Source organism: Melospiza melodia, chromosome 4 (assembly GCF_035770615.1).
Source record: "Melospiza melodia melodia isolate bMelMel2 chromosome 4, bMelMel2.pri, whole genome shotgun sequence".
In the NCBI taxonomy this organism is placed as follows: Eukaryota; Metazoa; Chordata; class Aves; order Passeriformes; family Passerellidae; genus Melospiza; species Melospiza melodia.
In genome coordinates, this window is record NC_086197.1 from 12,655,437 (window position 1) to 12,678,715 (window position 23,279).

At 37.2% G+C, this 23,279-nt stretch overlaps 1 protein-coding gene across 1 annotated transcript; it reads right to left on the bottom strand.

Moving 5' to 3' along the window:
* SMC1B (structural maintenance of chromosomes 1B) lies at positions 1–23,176 on the bottom strand. The gene is made up of 25 exons (XM_063153934.1): positions 23,068–23,176; positions 21,321–21,509; positions 20,726–20,838; positions 19,761–19,964; positions 19,126–19,364; positions 18,399–18,657; positions 17,344–17,484; positions 15,512–15,594; positions 14,823–15,030; positions 14,459–14,644; positions 13,937–14,116; positions 12,845–12,991; positions 12,135–12,272; positions 11,535–11,651; positions 9,845–9,951; positions 8,936–9,077; positions 8,019–8,164; positions 6,771–6,924; positions 5,299–5,397; positions 4,460–4,616; positions 3,554–3,708; positions 2,080–2,231; positions 1,860–1,929; positions 318–428; positions 1–111 (listed from the first exon to the last, which is right to left on the bottom strand). The coding sequence occupies exons 1-25, from the start codon at positions 23,174–23,176 to the stop codon at positions 1–3; spliced, it is 3,717 nt and encodes a 1,238-aa protein (XP_063010004.1).
* Between the last annotated feature and the right edge of the window lie 103 nt (positions 23,177–23,279).

Genomic DNA, 23,279 nt, shown 5'->3' on the forward strand with positions numbered 1-23,279 from the left:
CTACTGGAAGAAAGAACCTTGGCTGGGCTTCTCTGCTGTGTCCTGCTCCTCCTCCTCAGGGTACTCGGTAAGATCCAGGGTCAGGACTTGGCTGAACATGACATCATCATACTGAGAACAGGGAGGAGCACATGTAACACACTGCTGGTACTTGAAATAAGCATTTTGTAACTAGGAGATGCAATCATGAGCTGGAGTTCCCCAAAGCTGTACCTGCACAGCAGGACACACCCAGCCACCAACTGTGAGCAACACTGCAGGTGTGACCCAGCACCTCCACAACCCCCTGTGCATTATTTACCCACAATTATTGTTACCTCAGGACACACTCCAATCAGTGCATCTGCCTTGCAATAGAACTCTTCCTTCAGGGAAATAACTATCATTTGGAACTGTTCATGTGCCTGTTCTCTAATGAAACTCGAGACCTTTGGAGAGAAACCAAGTATTTCAGTTAGTTCTGGCAACCTGAAACAATGCTGTGATTAGGGAATGGTGATGGAAGGACTGAACTGTGCTAGCTGCAGAATTCCATCATGATTGCTAAAGTGAGAAATAAACCAATTGTAAAAGCCAGATATTTTGCATGGTTTTAAGACAACTCCTCAGGTGTGCTGCTTTTTGAAAACATTCAAGAAAACAATGGTTCATTCCAGTGAATAAAGCTATAAAAAGACAGCAGTGACAATGAATAACAATTCTACTTTATATAACTAGAAAGAAAGGTGAAAATCCCTAAAGTTTTTTTAGAAGTGTGAAAAGTTTTCTACTGGCTGTATAATAATCTTAAATTGGTTCACTGCAGACAGCAGCAAGTTTCTCAATGGTAATGCAACTTAAAGGTAGAAAATTTAAGTTATTAACTGGTGAGATTGCAATTTCCCTCAACATAAATTAAATGCTGCATAAAGGAAAACCAGTACCTTTTTAATGAGCCCTCTTTCTGCACACTTCTATCTACATGAAATGGAAATTAATTTTTTACTGGAAGAATTGTTAGTAACTTATGGGAAGAACTCTTGTTAGTAAGTTACAAACTTCAGAGTACAGTTCTAACTAGTGAGAGAGCCAAACCTTCCTCAGGGATCTTCATTATAGCCCCATTGCATCCCATCTGAGGCTGCTGAAACACACTGCACAAAGTTAAAACAGCCCTAGGGCCTGGGTAACTCCTGTGGACTTGCATCCCAAGGATTATTTAGGGAATTCAGGTCCAGGAACCTCTCACAGTGAGTCAGTAATGTCCAGGAAGGAATTTAATTCTTTCTGGCAGGCACAAGTGGTAGAGCTTTCCAGCTATCTATTCCCGAGGTACCCTCCAAGCAAACCCTGGGGTACTTGGCACATCACAGTTAATGCCATCAGGGGAAAAACCAAAATATTTGGTGTTTAAACAACTGCTTTTGTTTGTTAGGCTCCACCAAGACTGACATTAGCAGTAGTGCTAGTAGAAATACTGTTCTGAAAAAGAATGCTTCCACAGAAGAAAATCCAGGCATATGTGGGGAGCTTTAGGATTCCTCCCTGCAAAATTCTCCCTGTTCTGAGCCTCCCCTTCCCAGGGGCTGCCACCCACAGCTGCAACCTCTGCTGTTTCTGCTCCAGCCTCAGTTCTTGTTACATTGAACAGTTACTGGCAAAAAGGGAAAGACAAATTAAGAGGGCAGGAAGGTGTTTTAATGAAGAAAAGTCATGGGACTTTTCTCTCATAGACTCATTAGTTCAGCCCTAAATCCAACCTAATTAAATTAAATCAGATTCAGTCAGGCTAAACAATCTCTGTATCCCAACACCCTGCAACACAAGTAGCCATCCTTTTACAGAAGGTACCAGATACTGTTGGTAAAAGAGCAACTTACTTTATCAATGTTTGTGTTGTCCAGTGCAGCATCTATCTCATCCAAAATAAAAAAAGGAGCTGGACGAAAGCTGTAGAACACAAGGCAGTATTTTGCATGGAGATACCAAAATGTTAATCAACATTCTAATTACTTACTTACTCCATAAATAAAGTTGATAGCATTTTGCAATATTATTCTTATATTTATTGTAATTAAATAATTAGAACAGCTCTCTTACCTGTGCACAGCAAACACCAGAGCCAGGGCTGCCACAGTTTTTTCCCCTCCTGACAAGCTGTCCATGGGCATGAAGCGCTTGCCCGGAGCCACGCAGTGAAAGCCAATCCCTTCCAGATAGGGCTCCTCAGGGTTTTCTGGGCTAAGGAAGGCCTAGAAACAAACACATTTAATTGTTAATTAATAGTGAGATTTATCCAAGTATTTAGATGGGTATCCTTTAGGTTTAAATACTGCCCGAGGTAGTGAGGAAGCCAGTGACTTTCTCACTGTTCATCCACTCTGAGAGCAGCAGTATCCAGTTCCTGGAGAAAATGGTTTTGTCAACAAACCAGGATCCCAGAGGCTCAGTAACAAAACCAGTATGGAAATGGTGCCACTTATTTGTTATTTCCAGACTTTCAACTACTGAATAACCTTGATTTTATCACCCTTTATGTAATGGCTTTGAATTTTTAAATTACTAAAATATTACACTTCAAAAGCAGATTTATTCTTTTTTTCACCTGGAAGACAATATATTTGCAAAATTGCCTTTTTTGGTGAAAGTTTAGCTTTACAGAACTTAGCTTCGAGCTGGACAAAGACTGCTTGTATTAAAGTCTTTTTCTGTACTTTGTATCTTGGTTCCCAGGGACAAAATTTAAAAGCATTATTTTAAAAGAATTACCATTTTCCTAACTACTGAAGGTATGATTGGTAACATCTTTGCTAGATGTTTTCTTTTTCTCATTAACAGAAGAGACAATAAAATAATAGAGACTCTTCCCCTCTGCGTAACTGGAGACAGGTAAGAGAAATTTCCTTACTTAACCCTCATTTCAAATGTCTCCTCTCAAATCACAGACATCATGGAAGAAAACCAAACAAACACACAACATGCTGAAGAAAACCACAAAATCTTAAGAGTTCAATCCTTTAAAAATTCCACAGTCTATGGAATTTGACATAACCAAAGCATTTGGGAGTTCCCTCTTGACTTTTGGTATTATCACAGGAACAGTAACAATGATAATTGTGAGACAATTTTTCTGCATGTTTCTTAAAAGTTGCAAACATATTATGTCTATATATGTTTTCTAAATATTTAAGTGGGATAGAAGGTGCTTCAAGACCTTGTACAGAACACTAGCACTGATTTATGATTTTCAGTTGTCTGTACTCATGATTATTATTAGTGTAACCTGATGTGTAAACCAATGTTATTTTTAAATGAAGTACTCAATTACATTTCACACTTGTATTGTGATAATTTACCAGTCTGCTAAAAGCAGAGTTAAACTAAGCCAAGGTCACAGATTACCTCTCTCTGTCTAATGTCAAGCATACTGCCTATTCCTTCTCTGACCCTAAACTTCTGTAGTCTTTATTTCTGTGATTTTCTTCTTAAGGTCTTTGGAAAACAGTGCTACTTTATTCTAGACAACAAAGCATCCAGTATGGCCTTCAAGGCACAGCCCCTGCACACAACTCACCTGAGCACTGCTGTTCCTGCAGAGCCTCTTGTAGATCCTGTCAATGGCTATGGAGGCATGCTCAAAGCACCTGCTGAACAGCTCATATCTCCTTTTTTTCACCTCTTCAAATTCCTGCTTGCATATTCTGGCCTCCTTTCTGCTGTTCTCAAAAGCTATGGAAAAAAAAATAAAATAATTCTTAAGAAATTACTCCTTAAGAAGTCTTTGAGCAAATACACAGAACAAATGTATAGTGGGTACCTTGAACAGCATCAAAGAAAATACTTATTGCAGAAAAAGGAACATTCCAGTATTGTGTGAGTTTCCTTCCAAATTTCAAATGGAAGACCCACAAACCTGCAAAGTTGTGATGTATTCAATCTGCTCTGTGCCACATTTGTCTGGAGCAAGGAACAATATTCTTCTCCTAATTCCTTCTGGGAAGCAAGCAGCCCTAAGCAGCACCAGCACTGACCTGGTACCGCTCCAGAACCCCTGAAGTTTCTTACATTGTTAATATCTTCAAAACTCTCTGGAGATAATAGTAATTTTGCAGAAATGCTCATGTATGAGTTTAGGACAACATACACAGTTCCTTCAGTTATGTAAGAAAAACTTAAGCAATTTTAACATTAAAGTCAGCTTCTCAGAAAGCTAGTAAAAAACTCTTTATGATGTCACATGGGGAACAAATATCTTCCCAATCATTCAAACTGTATTTCAACAAACTACTCAACACTCAAGTGTATGTTAATGAATTGCTGAACATGTAAGTAAAAAGATAACTGAGGATAAACACTTGAGTACAAAAAAAATCCCTTAATATCTGAAACAGGCAAAGCCAGCAGGACCAACCCCAAGAGGAGGAATTTCAGTGAGAGTGGAATCACAGAAGTTTGAGTGACATGAAAGACTCAGTGTTACCATCTATTGATTCTTGGAACTTGTCCCGAGCTATCAGTAACTTCTCCCCTGCCCTCAGGTTTGGAGCAGCTGTCTTCATTAATGTGACCTCTTTAGCTTTGATTTCTTGCTGCATTTGCATCACTTGATCCTCTATATCTTTATCAGATTCTAGTTCCTAAAGGAAAAAAAAAAAACAAAAAACAACACAGCAATCCAATTTGCTTTTAGGCCAAGACACTTCAATACATACAGCAAGCACTCATGGTTCCTGAAACAGTTACCCCACTCATTAATAGCTTTAACTTGAAACACAACTGAAAATGCCACCCAGGTCTTATTTCTTGCAATGAATCTACCAGGCCCTCACTCTTCTTCCCCAAGACCTTTAAAAACAAGAAGCCAATTATTTTCTCTCAATTCCCTTTTTAAAATACAACACAGGAGCAGGAGTTGTGTTTCACTTCTTGATTTTTAAAGAAGAGGTTCTCAGTGAATTCTTCGAGATAAGTTCTACTGATGACAGATTCATCCTCTGTTCTGTGCAGGCAGAAGGTAAAGGAGGAAGGAAAAAAAAATCAAGGTTATATTAAGTCTCTCAGTTCCATTTTTGTGGTTCAGGTAAGCTGTAAGTTAAAGCCAGTTATATGGGAAACTGACCTCTCTAGAAATCCCACACATCAATGCTACATCACGAGTACAAAACCAGAGCACACATACACATCCCCTTCAGCTTAGCAGTGGTTTTACCAAGTGGCACTTAAAGACTAGGGAAGAACAAAATAAACAACAAATAAAACACCTTTCACAAAAATAAAAATCAGACACTCCATCTCTAATAATTTCAGACAAAAGATTACCTTAAGGTCAGCTTCCAGGGTGCTGTAGTCTATCTGAATTCCCTCTTCCCTCTCATAGATCCCTAATAGAGCCTGGGTTCCTTCTAGTTCAGCTCCTGGCTGTAAGATGAATAACATTCCAGTTCAGAAATACAACAGTTAACTTTGAAACTGTAAAACCAATTCATTAAAAAAATTCTAAAATTAAGAGACAATGGTAACATGGTATGAGGTGTATGTAATCCATGGCTCTTGCTTGGCCCAAATGGAATGAAGAGTTAAGATCTTATGAGCCTAATTAACACACACACCTTTTAAATGAAGATGAAAACATCTGCCAAACTCAGCCTCAAGCTATGCTAAAAGCAGCAGCAACCTGTTTACTACATATTTACAACACTGTACATACTGTAAATCTCCTGATTGGGAAGATGTAAACTCACTGATACCAGTGTATCCCTTCCAAGGGAAGGCTGTGTAAGCTGAGGCATTCCTTCCACTCAAAAGGATCAAGGAGCTTCAGTTCTGTATAGCACAAGCAGAGAATCTTGTACTGCCTGTCACCTGAATTTCAAACAATGAAACATGTCCTATCTCTCATTATTAGACCCCTTTCCCACCAAGATTTTTTCTCACAACCAAATCCTGCTGGTCTTCTCTGTGAGGTTGATTAAGAATCCACACTGTTATTTCCTTCTGCTCCCCTCCTTGGTTTCCTCTCTTCCTTATTCAGAAACAGTGAGAGCAGAGTTCCCACATCCTTGGATCATTGGCAGTTCCTCTTTCCCTTCACAGACTGCCCTGCCCACCCCACTTCACTGCCTGCATCTTGTCTGCTGCCCAGTTCACACCTATCCTCCAGCAAAAAGACCTTTCTAAGGAATGGGTTCAACAAGACTCCTTCCAAATTCACACACTTGCTTTAAGTTCTTCAAAACCCACAGCTCATTTCTTCTGTAACAGTGCAGAAAGTTTATTTCTCCTCACAAGAGGTGTGTTGGAAAAAAAGGGAAGATGGAGACAAATAATGAGGGACAGCCACCAGATAGAAGGAATGTTTCTATTTTAGCCTATCCCTGATTTCTGTGAATATCTACAGCTACTGAACACAAAAGGATGATTTTATACACAGCATTTATATTATGGATGATAGACCAAATATGATCTTGCACACGCCAAAATTATTTACATTTCTGAACTCACCCCTGTGTATCCTCTTACTTATCTTCATACCAGTTTTCTTGTACAACAAGATTTTATATATTTCACAAGAGTATGTTTCAAGCACAAGCAAAAAGCCTTGAAAACAGTATTTCTGTCTACAAAAATAAAAATAAATCCTCCTTTTGAATGAAAGAGACCTGATCACATGAATAGAGTGCACTGGTTTGAACATTACTATGTAAGAGAAACAGTCCTGTAAGGAAAGAAAAATTAAATTCATGAGTAAGTGCTCCTCCATGATATCTATCTTCTGTAAACACTGTAAGTACCTCTATTTCACTGATGTCATCCAGTGATCCAGCCAGTAACTTGATTTTCAAGTCCTGCACCTTGCACTCAAGCAGCAGATTGTGTCCCCTTAATCTCATCTCTTCCAGGGAGGTTTCTAGAGCTGTAGCTTCCCTCTGCAACTTTGTGGCTTCTCTACATGCAAATAGGCACAAAACAACTCAAAAGTGGAAACATCACTGCTAATAACATCCACAGAAAAACAGCATGAAAAATACAGCACAGAAAACAGATTCCAAGCACCAAGAGGGCTGCTTCCTCTTCAATAACCCCCACCAAACGAAAGGAAAATGGTATTTCTGCCATCCCCTCCATTCTCCCAAATTACTCCAGAGGGAGCCTCAGTCTCAGTGCATTAAAAGCACATTCAAATACCCATCTTTACTAATTACAGACTGCCTCTGTTCTGTTCAGCTCTAGTGAACATGTATGGAGATTTGATCCTTTAACAGGTAACCAAGTATCTTTTACCATTACTCTCCCTGAAACAGCTTGATTCTTTACAACCAACTCCTGTGATAGCATCAAGTTACCACCAGCAAAACACTGTTAAAATTATACACAACATAAATTACAAGGCATACAGTCATGAGTTAATAGAAAATTCCACAAGTTTACATAACCATACTGTGCCAATGTGATGGGGTTTTTAATCATAGTGATGACTTCTGATTAAGGGACATCAATAACGAGCAAGCACAAAAGAACTGAAGTATAAACTGTCCAAAAAGGAGCTGATTTAATGTAACAGTAGGAGAAAAAAAATGACCTAAAGATAGTATTAGTTTAAGGTATCCAGCATATGAAAAGTCTGGAAAAATAACAATAAAATTGGAAAATAAGTGTTCCCATTAATCAGACCCACTGTACAACCCAAACTGAACTGTGAAACTACAAGGGAATGTCACATGCTGCCAATCAAGCTGTAAGCTACTTCATATTCTCCACAAGGGATGAGAGATCTGTGGTCAGAGATCACAGTAAGACTTAAGACTAGGTAGATAATAAAATAATTCTGTATGGTTTATGGGATGGCCCTCTTGAAATACTCTCCTTCACACACTGAATCAGAAACACTGTTCAACTAAAGCACACTGTAGATGCAAATCATTATATCTCTAATAAATCTTCCACAAGAAAACCAAAGATAAATCCAAACATGTGATCAGTAAATCCATTCTAAATATTATCCCTTTAATCATCTTCCCAGGAGTAGAAGTAGGAGTTACCTATTAAGAGTTAACATTGTCTTTCTGAACTCTTCAACTTCATTTTGGCTTTTTGCAAGCTCAGCTTTATGAGCACTTAGTTTATCCTTAAGGCGTTGCTGCTCCTCCAAAAGTTCATTCACTTTTTTTAGAAGCTTTTCCTCATCCTGCAGAGAAATGTTTAGATTTTTAACCTCCCACTAAGAATCTAGATCTGGAACCTCTACTATACAGAAAGAAGGAGTTAAACCTGTTACATTCAAATGAGCTACAGTGAAGATCTGAAAGGCATTGGGGGGGGTTCCCCCACTTTGTGGCAGTTTTATATACATTTCACATTTTGGTTTCTGTTCAAAGCACCCATATTCTCCTTCCCTTTTCTGTGAACAAGCACAAGCTTGTTTCTTTAACAAGCACCATCACACAGTACAGGATAAAGAACATTGCAAAGGAGGAACCCATACATATTATTTGAACTAAAAATCTAAATTGGTTTCATAACAATTTTTCAAACGTATTGGTGGCTGTAAAGTAGCTTAAAGATGTAAAAGCTCCAGAGTTGCTTGCTCTTACTCATAAAATCTTTGTTGAATCTGAGCCACATGCTGCTGGTTTTATCTACAGTACTATGTTGCCTCTTCATAGCAACAGAATACACTAACTGAACAAAATATAAAATAATACTGTACAGACAGTAATCCAAAACCTAATTTTTAGTAAGCTTATTTTTAATAATAAATAAGCATTCAAATATGGCAGTTTATTCCAAAGTTAATATGCAATATGCATCTGCATTTGTCTAAGCAATTACAAAGTCAACCCTGAATTAACCCCTTGAAAAATTAATCCACAGCATCAACTACATTTATTCTAAATTGAAACTGAGAGGAAAGAATGTACTGAATTACAGAGACAGAGAAATTGTTTTTTATTATTACCTTCTGTAGCTTGATAATCTCAGCTTCATCTTTATGAATAGTCTCCCTCAACTTGCTGACTGAGTTTGTTAATTTTTGCAGATGATCACGATTATACTCCAGCTGAATGTTCAGTCGTGTCCTCTGATTTTCAAACTCCAGTCTAGTCAAGGTACAGGATTTAAAACCATTTCTTACAAAGCAGGCTATTAACTGTGATGGACTCTATTTAGATACCATTATGTATCCTCTATGTGAACACAAAAATCTGCATTACATTGATCACACTACATCCTGTGAATATATGGGAAATCACAAACATACAGTGATACTGGTTAAACAAATACAATATAGATTATAGCCACATCAATATGGAAAGTGATACCTGAACTTCAACCATCAGTTCATTTTAACATTTTCCTTCTAAGATACAAATCTGTGGTGTAGAGACACACGTCTGTGAGAGAAACACTAGCTGAGGTTGCCTGGAAAAACTCAAGAACTTGTCTTCCTTACAAGAGTATGTTCCTACACCAAACACCTGCATCTTACACCCAGTTTTCCTCAAGATTTATTCACACATGAGTGACCCTTCATGCTATTCTCAATCTGGGATAGTACCATTTTTCAATGTGGGTATTAGAAAACTATTTTTTATTTTATTACAATACTGCTGCCAAAATAGTAAATGTTGCCTATCAAGTCTGTTGCAAGCTGTCACTGACTCTGTCTAACAAACCCAAGTCACAGCAGTGATCTAACTAATCCTTGTCTAACTCATCTACAGCAGTGGCCTAACTAACAGTGACAAGGAGAACCTTCTACATTCTCCTATGACTTTGTGTTGTTTCCTGTGAGGGAGTTTTCTCCAGTACCAGTGTGCCCAATCTAATACCAACCACTGGTTCACATTTTAGTGACAGATATCACCTTCTCTTATCAATCTCCTCTTGCTGTCTCACATGCTCTTGTTCATACACACGAATATTTTCTATGCCAATTTCTTCACAGAACTCCCGGAACACATCATCTTCAACCTTCAAAAACAGAGAAATGGAACAAAAAATGATTATACTATTTTGAAACACACAGATGTAAAATATTCAATCACTTCATGCTACAGGCTAGATTTTTAAGGTACTTCAAGAAAACAGCTGACAACTACTGAGAATTAATTTGTACTTGAGATTTTCAAATTTGTACTTGAGATTTTCAAATAACACTTTCACTTTAAATGACAGACATAAGGCATTTGAGATCTACCAAGTGTAACTCCAATCTATGCTCTTCTTGACAGCACCTGGTCATTCTGAAGACAGAAGTCATCACAGTGGAACCAGCTTCCCTGCTTTTGCCTGTTGTTCCCAGGCAGCTGAAGAAGAGAAAGCTAGACAGGACACTAATCAGATACACTAAGTTTCTTGGAGTTGTAATTCAGTTCTTTATTTGAATCCTTTCAAGAGATCCATCAATATTAACTACTATGCTCTGCTTATAGAAAAGTCATAGCAAAAACTCTCACAGAATAGCTCATTTCCTAATTATACAGCATATATTAACAAAAGCATCAGTTAAAATCAATTCTAAATTTTTTTTACAATTTAAGCAGGCAAGTACTAGGTACAGTGCATATGGCTGGACTAAAAGAAGAAACAGCAACAGTCCATTCCTATAAATTCCTATTTAAAAGGAAACCCAATGGACTGAACAAAATTTTAAGAGAACTCTACAGGTCAGAGCCTGGTATTATTTATATTGTTTTAGTATTCAGGGTTTTTTAGCCAAGTATCAAATACTACATCAAACCAAGTTATACTATCCAAGTTACACTACTCATTGGAAACTGATGATTAGTTCCAAATGATAGCCTCTATGTTTTTGTTTATTCAGAACAAGCAAAAGAAAAGTTTCTCTATCTGGAATCCTTACATGGTTAACCATCAATGACTTCCTCAGTGTTTGCAGATGACAGACATCTGCACTCCCTCATGCCTGCACCCCCAGCAAGACACAGAACAGGCAGCAATTTTGGCTTGTTCTTACATGTAGAATTCCAGTCATGGATTAATCCCAGACTGACTGATGAGAATGGGTCAGAAGCCAGGAACTAAATTACAGATGTATGATACAGCCTGAGTTATTGCAGACAGTGGTGAGGAATGTCTCTTTCTCCAACAATATTCATTTACACCAGCATCAAAGTCCTGGGCTCTGTATTTCCCAGATAAAACTGTAGTACCATTTTTCCACAGCTTATAACAGATTTCTTGGTTTGACAAGAGTAGCAGCAAAGGCAGCTTCAAAACACAGGTAGGGATGAGGTGCCTATTTCCCCAAGAGGTCAATTGCTGCCTACTCCAGCAGAACCCAGCAAGAAACTCCTCTGGGCATCACATTATGCTTTACTAACATTCCCTTCCCTGAATGCCTTTAGTCTCTTCATCACAATCCTGCTCTGCAATCTGTCCACTGTCTGTATGAACTGCTCTAGGGACCACTGGCAGATTGGGAAATTACAGGGAAACCAAGGGATGAGATGGCCAAAGTGTCTACATCAGTAGAACTTAAGCTTCTGTAGCCTAATAGCATGAGCTCTAAAAGCTCTGACAGAAGGCATTACCTTGTTAATTTTCTTCTGAAACTCTTCTATTTTTTCTTTTCTTTGTACTATTCCTTCATTCAGCATATCATGCTGAGCCTCAATATTTACCAGTTCACTTTCCAGTTTTGATTTTTCCTAGATAGAGAGGAAAAAGACAATGATTTTTCTCAATAGGAAGATGAACTTTCTAGAAATTAAGGGACAGCTCTGTTCCAGGTTAACTGGGTTTTTTTTCTAATTAAAACATTAAATATTTTCTTCTCAAAAGCCACTTAGCCACTATTAGTGCCAATTTGCATGTAGCAATTATAGTTTTAACAAGTGGAAAAGCAAACTAAGTACCTCATAAAATGCACTTTGACTTACAGATTTCTGAAGGTTACTAGATGATAAACCAAGCTTACCAGAAACCCAAGTTTTAAACCACAATAGAAAAAGCCTCATGTGAAGTACTTTGCAATCTTTGTTTTTTATATTTTATCAATTCCTCAGCTGAAACTGTTGTATGTAAAACTTTAACTGACTTTAAATACTATGTAAGGAAGTAGCATTACTCGATCAGTAATTGCAGTTAAAACAATTATCAAACATGAAAATGATAAAGATTTAATATTATACCATGAAGAGATTAGCAAGATGTTTTTTTTTAATGATGTCCAATTCACTCTGGGAATATTTAAGTCGTGTCTGAGTTCCTTGGCACTGAGCACGCAGCTGCTTCAGGTCAGCCTCCTTCCGTCTGATCCTCATCAAGTCCTGGAAAGTGTTATGGTGGGAGAAAAACAGAAGATGAACTGTGAAAATTACTTGTTTTTCAGATGTTAAAGCTAGCCCCACTGACCTAGGCCTCATTCAAGGTAAAGGCTGATAGCACAGGTCATATGCAATATTAATACCATAATGGATTTATTTCTCCCAAGAAAGTATCCACTTGCAGATTAAATTACAACTCCATTCTTCTTTAAAAAAGCCAACTAAAGGTATGACAAATCATTTTACACTGGCAGGTTTTGGTTCATGCAAACATTCCCATGTTTACACATCCATATTGTCATTTTCATTACAAGTCTTCAGGTACTCTTAATGTTTTCCAGGAGGGAGCTTGGACCAACAGTGTTGTCCTGCATTTCTGCCTGTGAGCTGAGAACCACAGCTAAGAACTGAGATGCAGAGTTCATTATTACCTAGAAGAGGATGAACAGCTATTATGTCTTGTCTGCATCTTCCAGAAGCTTTAAAAATTATACTTTTAGAAAATCACCTTCCCAGAGGTGAATTAAATTAGACACAGCATGACTTCGGCAGTTAAGTGCTTTTAAGAGACCTACCTTTAACTCAGTAATCAAGCTATCTCTTCTTTCTTTCATTTTATTCATTTCTTTCTCATCCCAACATCTAGCTTTAAATCTTAAATCACTTGATCCTCCAGAAATCACTCCAGATTTCAAAAATAAAGTTCCATCAAGAGACACTGTCTGGAAGAAAACAAGTTATATCCAAATAAATCTGAAAAAAACCCAGCCAAAGTATCCCATGCACTAGTGCCCAAGATATGGTGGTAAAACAAGTAACAATCACATTTGAGTTGGACTCAAATTTTTCTTTTCTCTTTCAAACCTGCTAACATGAGGCATTTGAAGCAAATAGAAGTCTGTTCCTTCTTAGAAGTAATTACATTTTGGTATTATTACAGCTGATCAGAACATAAAATGAAACTATCATTTTCTTGCATATAGCCCCTTGTGTATACACTTGCACTTAAAAAGTGTAGAACAGACCTTCTAAGCTTGGTAGAAGAGACCAAGCAACATGGTAACAGAATAAAGGCAAACAGCTTGTGAAATGTACATTTGTGTAAAGAACATGGGTGTTTGTGACTTTATTTCAAGTAAAAATGACTTCACACTCACCTTCAACTTAAAACTCTCTCAATCAAAATTTTAGAAGGTTTATTAAGTGAATGAAATAATGTCTGCAGCAATAGAGACAGGAATACAAAGAAAGAACTGCAGAAAGGGACAGAGAAGCTTGCAGCCCTTAATATAATCCATACCTACAACCAAGATATTCTGGCAGATATTTTAAAGTATTTTCTAAGATAAAGTTTGTGTTTTTAAATAAGACAGTTTAAGAAGCATAATTATCCATTCCTCCTACTCCTCATAACAAGGACTACACCAACACCCACATTTGGACACTAATTATCCTTTCATTTTCCTCCTTTTTCCAGAAAACCACTTCAACTTACTGTCAGAGGCAAAATCAGCCAAGTGAAGTATCTAGTGATTTGTTTCTGTGAGATTAGAGTACCAGTTCTGTGTTTATCTGCAGTACTCCAGCATGTTTACAGAAGAATTATTTAATGGCATCCAATACATAACTGCAATGGAAAATGTATGCAATAAACTTTGGCTTCTCACTTTCAGCCTCACTGGTCCATCAAATGCAATGTGTTTTGCTTCCTTAATGGTTTCACAGATCAAGGCATTCCCACTCACAAACTGAATCACTTTTTTCAGTGGAGCAAATTGAGTTTGTACAACATCCACCATCATTTTAGCTTCTTTTATCTCCCTCAGCTTCTCGTTAATTGGTTTAACCTGTAAGGCAAACAAGCAGTGTTGTTAAATGTTGTTAAAGCAAAGCATGTCCAAATCTGAGTAGTCTGGGGACAGGATGTACAGATCAACACAACAGGGAGCTCAATCACTGCAAGACTAAAAACATCTGAGGTTTATTTTCTCTGTACACCATTGTCCTTCAATCTGCATAACCTACTGCATTGCTACTTATGATGGCATAAGATATAATTGTATAACCTATGCATCAAATCAAAGGACACCAATGCATGGAGAATAAACAAGACAGTTCAAAATGAGCCAGTATCAAGATTTAAAAGTGTAGTAACTTGCTGATGACAGGAGAAGGAAAAACATACTTACATCAAGGTAATCCAAAGCAAGAAAAGTTTCAGGTTCAGCTCGTTCCTGTTTTAGGAACCGAATGCAATCTCTTGCTATTTTTTCAGTGGCAACAACAATAGCAGTCATGTATTTGCTGAATACCTTGGTAACAGCAAGCTGGTATTTTTTATGAATAGGCTGACACAGGTCAAGCAATCTTCCAAACTGAAGATTAAAATACAGAGAAGTATTAGTTAATATTAATACTATACACTCAAGCAAGAACAAAAGTTAGAAAGATATTCCAGACTGTCCAATTTACTCCAGCTGCTTACTCAGCCAGCTGCAGAACTTATAAGTCTTAGCTCTAAAATAAAGCACTTAAATGAGGCCATTCCATTACCACAGAATCTGGATAGAGCCTTTTTAGACTTTCCAGGATCTCTGCTCTCATCTGCTCACGCCTCCCTTCATGGTAATCAATCTTGGCATTCTGCAGCTCACCAACTATTTTGTTCAAGTCCTCATTCACTTCAGCCATTCGGATTGTTGCATTCTCAATTTCCTTAGCCAGCACTTCCTCCTGCTGCTTTTTTTCTGTTAGTGATCCACTTTGAACAGAAGCAAAAATAAAAAACAATTCACATTTTCATTTATACACCCTTCAGAAGGTCATTCTGAAGTCACCTAACTTCACAAGCAGTAAATATCAGGCAGAAGACAAGACCCAGGAGGCAAGAATCAAGGTGTGCTAATACACAATGTAAATATTAATGCTTTCTAGAACAGCACAACTACAAAATTCTCCTGTTTTGCTCAGAATTTGTCCAATAATAGCCCCATACCCACAGTACCATAAATTGTGGGAACTTATATCTATAGAACTGATTCAAACAAAATATGGATTAGTCATCATACTTCCTACTTTATTTTGACAGCCACAGTGACTGAAATATTAAGTAAAATTAGTAAGAATTCTAGTTCTTATTAAAATTTCAAAGAAAATAATTAGAAGGAAATAGAAACCTGCTATGTTTCAAAAATGATTAACACCAAAGAAATCCAGTTAGCTTTTATTTTTTTTACACATACATGCATACTTTAGCATATTCTTCCAACTTCTCTATGCGCTTTTCATGCTCTTCTACCTGTTCCACAGTCTGTTTAATGGTTTCCTATGCAGTCACAAATAGAATGTGTTAAAAATAAATCAGAGCAAAATGACAGTTTTAAGTTTTTAAGATACAGGTCTACATTAATTACAAGTACTGAGATAGATCTTTTCTTCTTTATTGCTATTTCATGGTGAAGTGACAGCATCTCTTCTGCAACAGTAGGTGCCAAGCTACACCTGAACAAATGACATGGGGAAATTATTATACCAAGGCCATTATGGGATTTTCCATGTTCAGCTACAATTTAGGGAAAACCTATTCAGCACAGAGAATCAAGACACCACCACCAAAAAAAAAAAAAACCTTTAAACAAAGCACCAGGAAATTATAGGTGTTGAAACAAAGAGGTGCTACTCTTGGCTCTACATCAATAGCTTTTTCCAAAAAAGTTGAAACCGTTTCCAAACTGACACAAAACATTGCAGTAAAAAAACCCCACCAATGGTAAAAAAATAATTTTCAATTACTCAAATTTATTAAAAACACATTAACTGAAGCAAGTAGAGAGGAAAAAAAAATACTGCTACCTACACAGTTTATTAAACCTTAATTTAATCCCTGGACTTCTTTTTAAATAGTTGTAAGGATGGAGAGTTAACTTGCACCCACTACATTGTTTGCATATATATATTTCATGCACTCTTAAGTAACCCTTATTCTTTTCTCAACAACACAATGAGACTTGCTAGATTAAGAAGCACAGGCAATGGAATTTATTTCACTTCTAGATACCAACTACATTTTTCTGGTAACTAGTAATTTTAAAAAAATTTATGAAGTAAAAATGGATGTACAAACATTATCTTCGCTATTATTTATATCCTCATAAACATGGAGTAAAATACAGACTTTTCCATAGAAGCAAGCTTATATGTTCAAGAATTAGGTGTTTGGAGCTCTATCACTTGTAAAGCCTCATATGATGCATTTTTAAGCTTTCTGAACAGCAGTCTCCCTCAAATCTTGACTCTGTAACTAAATGCTGAAGAACTGCATCCTGCCTCTCTAACTTCTTAGTAGGTGACAAAAATGCAAGTTAGCAGAGTTAAATAAAAAAATACAGCCTGAAAACCCAAAACAGGCCAAGGTTTCCAGCACACCAGAAATGCCAGCACACAGCATTCTGCCCTTTTTACTTCTATCAGAAGCAACCATCAGGAATGGTAACCAAGCCAGAGTGAAAAATGCACCTATTTTATTCTTACATGTTTGGATCTGCAATGACAAAAGATATCACAAATCAAAATCACTGCAACTGTATTCACACAAAAAAGCTGCCTATGAAGTGCAAGAGAAGAGAGGAAACTGAGATTTTTCCAACTACAAGATATTCTTACACACAACTGACCTTAAAACCATCTCAGCAAAGTGTTGCTGTGATCAAAATACATCTCTGCAGGGTTTGAGTATCATACACACAATACAACAGCAGTGGGACACCTCAGAAAAACTACACTTACACAACCAGAGACTGCTGACAGTTAAGCCAATGTTGAGAGTACTTGTAAAATATGAGAGCCAAGGCTTTCAAACCCAAATCCTCAGTGTGGGCTCATGCACATGATTTCTGAACAAATTTAGAGGCCGTTTTGCTAAACTTGCTGCAACATGGAAACTAAGTTAGCACTTCCAATGTATCTCTCTTCTGCTGAGGATTTGATTAGCTCAAACCAATGAACATGTTTACATACAGTTATACCAGAGAGACATTTTTCTCCTAAGAACCTAATTCTCGTTTGACACAGATACCTCAAGTTCATTTTTCTTCCTGCGATTAAGTTTCAGCCTTTCTTGATCTCCTTTATCCTCCCAACGAAGCTTTTCCAGCTGCTGGGCCAGTGTAGCTACTTTCTTTCTTGCCACCTCCTTTAGCTCTTTGTACCGCTCTAACTGCACAAAAAGAAACAAAAAAAAAAATTTCATTCCTTGGAAAGTGAGAAAACTCATGTTGTTACAGCCTTAAGCAACTTTACCTACCTAAATTTTATGAAAATTATCCAGAAGACTCCTCTAGCTTCTGATTGCATTATAGCAACCTGAATTTTAATTCTGATTGCATTAATTTTCAATCCAAAGCTTACACCTAACCGTTCTCACCTACAGTCTTTTTTTATCCATTTTTATTACTCTTATTATTCAGGGAAGCTTATAGTACTTCCCAATCAACCTGAAGATTTACACTATGTTTTTTGCCCAAAATTAGTGCAGTATTTTCAGCATTCTCATGTTATTAAAAGTTTTTATACAAAAAAGAATTTAAAATATAAATATTTTAAACAAATCTGCGAAGTGATGACTAACTGACCAAATGCCTCTGAAGTGCAGTGCAGGAAGAGTCACAAACTAAGGTAGCAACCCTGCACGTTCTCCATTAATTGATCAGAAATTATTTTAAAGAGGAGACAGTGGAAAACAGCTATCATGTAGTTTTACAAACATTTGTGGCCACATGGTTGCAGAGACAGCTTCTTTCCAAGTGAATTTACTATCAAGGGATGTAGCCCTTTCCTTCTCAAAGGAGATGTTATGTCTACTACCAAGTCTTCATTGGTTTTCCCTAATTGATACCTCAGATGAACAGTTCTCAAAAATCACTCACCCTGAGACCCTGACAAACATTTTCTGTCCTACCCTCCCACAGTGTACCATGTGTTTAAATAAAATTTAGAATTTTGGTTTTGTTTAAGTTCAAGGGTAAAAAGACCACTAAAAATCACAGGACATTGGTGAAATAACAGTTTCTGTGTAATCAGGAGCATTTTTGACTTCTCTAGTAAGCAGCACTTTTGGGCCTCCAGGTTTACCTGACTTTCCCCCAGCTCAATATCTTCTGCTCTCTCCATTCTCTCTTCTGCAGTTTTCTCCTCAAATGCTCTCCATGCCTTCTCAATATCACTCAATTCAATCTCTAGCTCTTTTATGTTCTGCTTTTCCTTATCACAGGCTTTCTCCTTGTCCCTCAGACATCTTTTAGACATTTCTACTTTCTTGATTTGGTAGGATGTGTTTTCCTTTGCCTTTATGTAGAGGGGTCTCTGCTGAATCAGTGATGCCTCCAGAGTCCTAAAAAACAAAACCAGAAACAAGCCCAAAACAACCAACCCCAACAAGACACAGCCAAAAGTGCAAAGCCACAGGAAAAGGGGAGAGAGGGAAGATAGAAAAGACACTCCCTCCCCACTGCTGACCACATATGCAAACAATCAGTTTTAAACTGTAAGGGTAGGGTTTACACTGTGGGTATGCCCACAGAGGATTTATTTTATATCCAGTGAAAACAGTAAATTAAGAAGTGAAACATAACCTCCTAAAATTCAATAGCAAACAAGTGTTTATATGATGAAAAATATAACTAGGCATGGTATAGGAGGTAAAAATAATTTCTGGATTTTACTTCAGTGAATTACTAGGAACTGATTTCCACAGCACTGGACCCACTACATTTTCACCAGGAAATGCACACCTGCCAAGGAATTCCCAGTGCAGATAATGTTTTATTCAACTATCACAGAATCTGATTGGAAAACCTACTTCATTTCTTTTTCCATATGCTGTTGGTCCCTGTTTAGTATCCCAAACATTTTTTTCTTGACTTTAAATGAATCTTCTGCTGTAGAAAGAGCCTCTTTCTTGATATGAGCCTCCATATTCTTTTCATCCAAATTGGTTTTCAGAAAGCTAATTTGTTTTTCATTGTGATAAAGCTGAAAAAGCTGCAGCTGAATCCTTTCTTCATCCAGTTCCTTGATTAACATCTGGTAATGCTCTGCCTACCAACATTAAAATTTAAAGTATAGTTTATAAAAACTGTTTTCTATCATTAGCAGTCTAATTTCAAGTGATGAAATTGATGGTGTACAAGTAGCTCTAATTCCAGTAATGGTCACTAATCATAAAACTCAAATATTGAAGTCAATACTTTTAATTAATTATACTGGCAAACCTATACTTTCTTTTATTTAGATTATATGTATCCCTCTACCTTTTCAAATGATACTAAATTATTATACAGTATGCCATACTAAAAAAACTACAGGACTAAAACAAAAAAAAGTTTGTGGGTTTGTTTTGTTTGTTTGTTGTGCTTATTACAAACAGTATTGAAGTTCACAAGAGATGCAAAATCTGGTAACTTAGCATGAAAAAACTGATTAACTTCAAGCTACCTCCTCTTTTTCTATCCTTGCTTGTTTGCGTTCTGCTGCCACACTTTTTTTCTTGTTATAATTAAACTGTGCATCCTCTTCTGCTTGCTGCATTTTCTTCTTCTTTTGTTCATAGTCTTCAGCATATTCCCATGAATTACTAATTTGTTCAAAAAGTTGAGTTCTCTCCTTTGGCTTCTTCATGGCAATTGACTCTACTGTTCCCTAAACCAAAATTGAAAATAAATAAATTATGCAGCAACATGGATCATTCTGATGCTTTATGAATTCAGGAGCATATAGTACAGATTGACTTTTGTATTTATTTATGGTCAACACAGCTGGTGGAAATGCATCTAGATTCAAGCTCAAGGAAAAAATTCATGTCAAAATGAGGAGAAAAATTCATATCAAAAATCTGAGTACCTTGCCAGCCACTCAGATTTCTATAGATGTTTCTGTAAAAGGGAAAAATCTATTCTTTCCTTAGGATTTTTTGTCAGCAATTCTAAGTAACATGATTTTGTGAAATGTATTATTCATCAAAAGCTTAAGGCCTATGTCATAAAATTCTTGACAACTGATAGTTGAATAGAATTTTTAACCCCTCAATGTTAAAAAAAATCCTTTACATTTTCTTGTGTCTTTACTAACAGGAGTATTTAAAGATGAAATTACTTTTTCCTAGCACTGTTGCAATTAAATACACTAAGCATTTATACAGACCCATACTTTTCTATATATTGTGAATAACAGAAGCACTCAACTTCTTCCAGATTAGCCTCTTTCTTACTAGTGTATGCATTTATATACCAACCCCATTAAATGTATTTTGTAGTCTTGTATTTCTTGCTGAAATCAATAAAAAGTATGTTGCCTTGTAGTTGGCTAAGGGTGCTCTCATTTCTAGACAAAACTTAACTGTGCATTCTATGAAATAACCTAAGAATCTTTGGGTTTCCTTTGAAAGTACCTTGAAGGCTCACCTGAAAAATAAGGCAATTCCTGGCCTTGACAAGAATGCCTATTTTTTCTAGCTCAGATATGTAAGCAGATCGGCTGACAGACTTGTCATTGAAAAGAAACTCAGAACAACTACCTGAAGGAGGAAAGGAAAAAAAATACTGCTGAAAATGGCTAAACATAAAAAACCACTGGAAAAGTTAAACTAGTTGGAATAATTTAACTGAGCAATTTTCTCAGAGAGCACAATAGATTTCAATTACTTCTTTATTCCTTTCAGTAATTTATTTTTTCTGTTTAAAAATTCTAGTTTCCAATTTTAGTACTTTCTAAAGGAACTGACACCTGCAGCAAGGTGTCAGACCCTATTTCTTAGAGCCTACATCACCCACAGATTTCAAAGAAATATCTAGAGATGGATACTGAGCAAACAACTTGCTTAATTTTTTAACTAATTAAATCTGTTTTTTCATTTATATCACCATCTGAAGGACTATACTAATCTGCCCAACTATGATCTATTATTGGGCATCTGAAATTCTAACTTGGGTATTTTTGGTCTTCATTTCTTTATATATCACACAATAGACAGTACCTGCAGTAGAATCTAGAACCTACCACGGATAACTCTTGAAAATGTTTTTTCTTCCCCATCTTCCTCACAATACACAATCTTCACACTGGCTGTAGAAGAAACAGGTTTTCCAACATGTGCTCCATGGATAAGTTCTCGAACACTTTTAACTCGCAAGTTTGATGTTTTTTCACACATCACAAAGCTAACAGCATCCATTATGTTAGATTTTCCTTAAAAATTAAAAAAAATGCAGACATTTTTGACATTACATAAATGGAAGTATTTTATTAAGAATTAAAGAATCTGGGGAATCACCAAATTATTTTAAAATTCTATTTCTAATTATGTATTTTTTTTATTCTTTTAGGAAGAAATTCTTCTCTCTGAGGGTGGTGGGATGGTGGTATGGGTTGCTTAAAGAAGCTGTGGATGCCCCACTCCTGGAAGTGCTCAATGCAAGCAGGATGGGACTTGGAACAATCTGGTCTAGTGGAATGTTTGATGGAGTGTTAGAACTAGATGACATAGGGGGCCCCTTCCCACTGAAGCCATTCTATGATTTTGTGACTTTATCGAGGAAAAGCTGTAGCACATAATAAACACATTTTTAAGATGTAACACACTGGCAGCAGAAAATAAGCCTATCTGGCATTATAATAACCTGAATTTTTTTACAGTAAGTTTCAATCCAAAGCTTATACCTAACAGTTCGCACCTACAGTCTTTTTTTATCCTTTTTTACTATTCTTATTATTCAGGGAAGCTTATAGCACCTCCCATTCAATCTGCAGATTAACACTTATATTTTTGCCCAAAATTAGTGCAGTATTTCCAGCATTCTCATGTTATTAAAAATTTTTATATATAAAAGAATTTAAAATATAAATATTTTAAACAAATTTGCTAAGTGATGACTAACTGACCAAATGCTTTTAAAGTGCAGTGTAGGAAGAGTCACAAACTAAGGTAGCAACTCTGCAGGTTCGCCATTAATTGATCAGAAATTATTTTAAAGAGGAGACAGTGGAAAAAAGCTATCACATAGTTTTACAAACATTTGTGGCCATATGGCTGCAAAGACAGCTTCTTTCCAAGTGAATTTACTATCAAGGGATTATCCCTCTCCTTCTCAAAGGAGCTAACCCCCTTACAGACCCAGACAAGATACTATGTATACTACCAGTTTTACTCTAATTATATTGCTATTTTTATAAACATTTTATTACTATTAAACTTTTAAAATTTTAGAAACAAGTGACTGGCGCTTTTCACAAAGAATATCCAGCACTCTGAGATCACACGGTGCTGCTGCCCCTTCAGAGCGTCGTCGGTGCCAGCCCCGCTCCACAGCAGCCGCCATTTTACAGAGCCACCTTCCCCTTCCCGGAGGAAGCGCAGCAAAACCCACAGACTCCCGTCAACAAGCAGGTTTCCACTGGTACAGCCCGGAGTACTAAAATAAAACCATCTTTATTTGATTTTTGTAAGCTGAGATGGCCAAGACAAGGTGTGCTGTTTGTAAAATAGGCTTTCTGCTTCAGCTAGAAAGCACCACGTCAACGCGAACTTTTCTCCCCCGCAGCCTGCTCCTGCCCTTCCATCCTGAAGAAAACCCACACTTTCAGCTAAAAATTATACAGCAGGTGCTTCCTAGGCTTCGTTTATACTGCCACACCTTCAGGTGCACATGAGAAGATTTTCAGCAGGTCCGCGAGGCTAAATTCCACCAAACTGAGCCCTCAATGTTGGCAGCTCATGGAGCAGCTGCCCCCTACCCACCCGCAATACCTGATCCATTGGGCCCGATGATGCAGTTGAACCTCATGAAGGGCCCGATAACCTGCTGGCCCCTCCATGACTTGAAGTCCGTCACCACCAGCAGCTTCAGGTAACCCATCCCCGCGGGGAGCTGGGCTCAGGAGCTGCCGAGCTCCACACCTCAACCCCCTCAAACAATCGACGACAATACTTTACCAGCTAGTTTACCCACAAAAAAAACC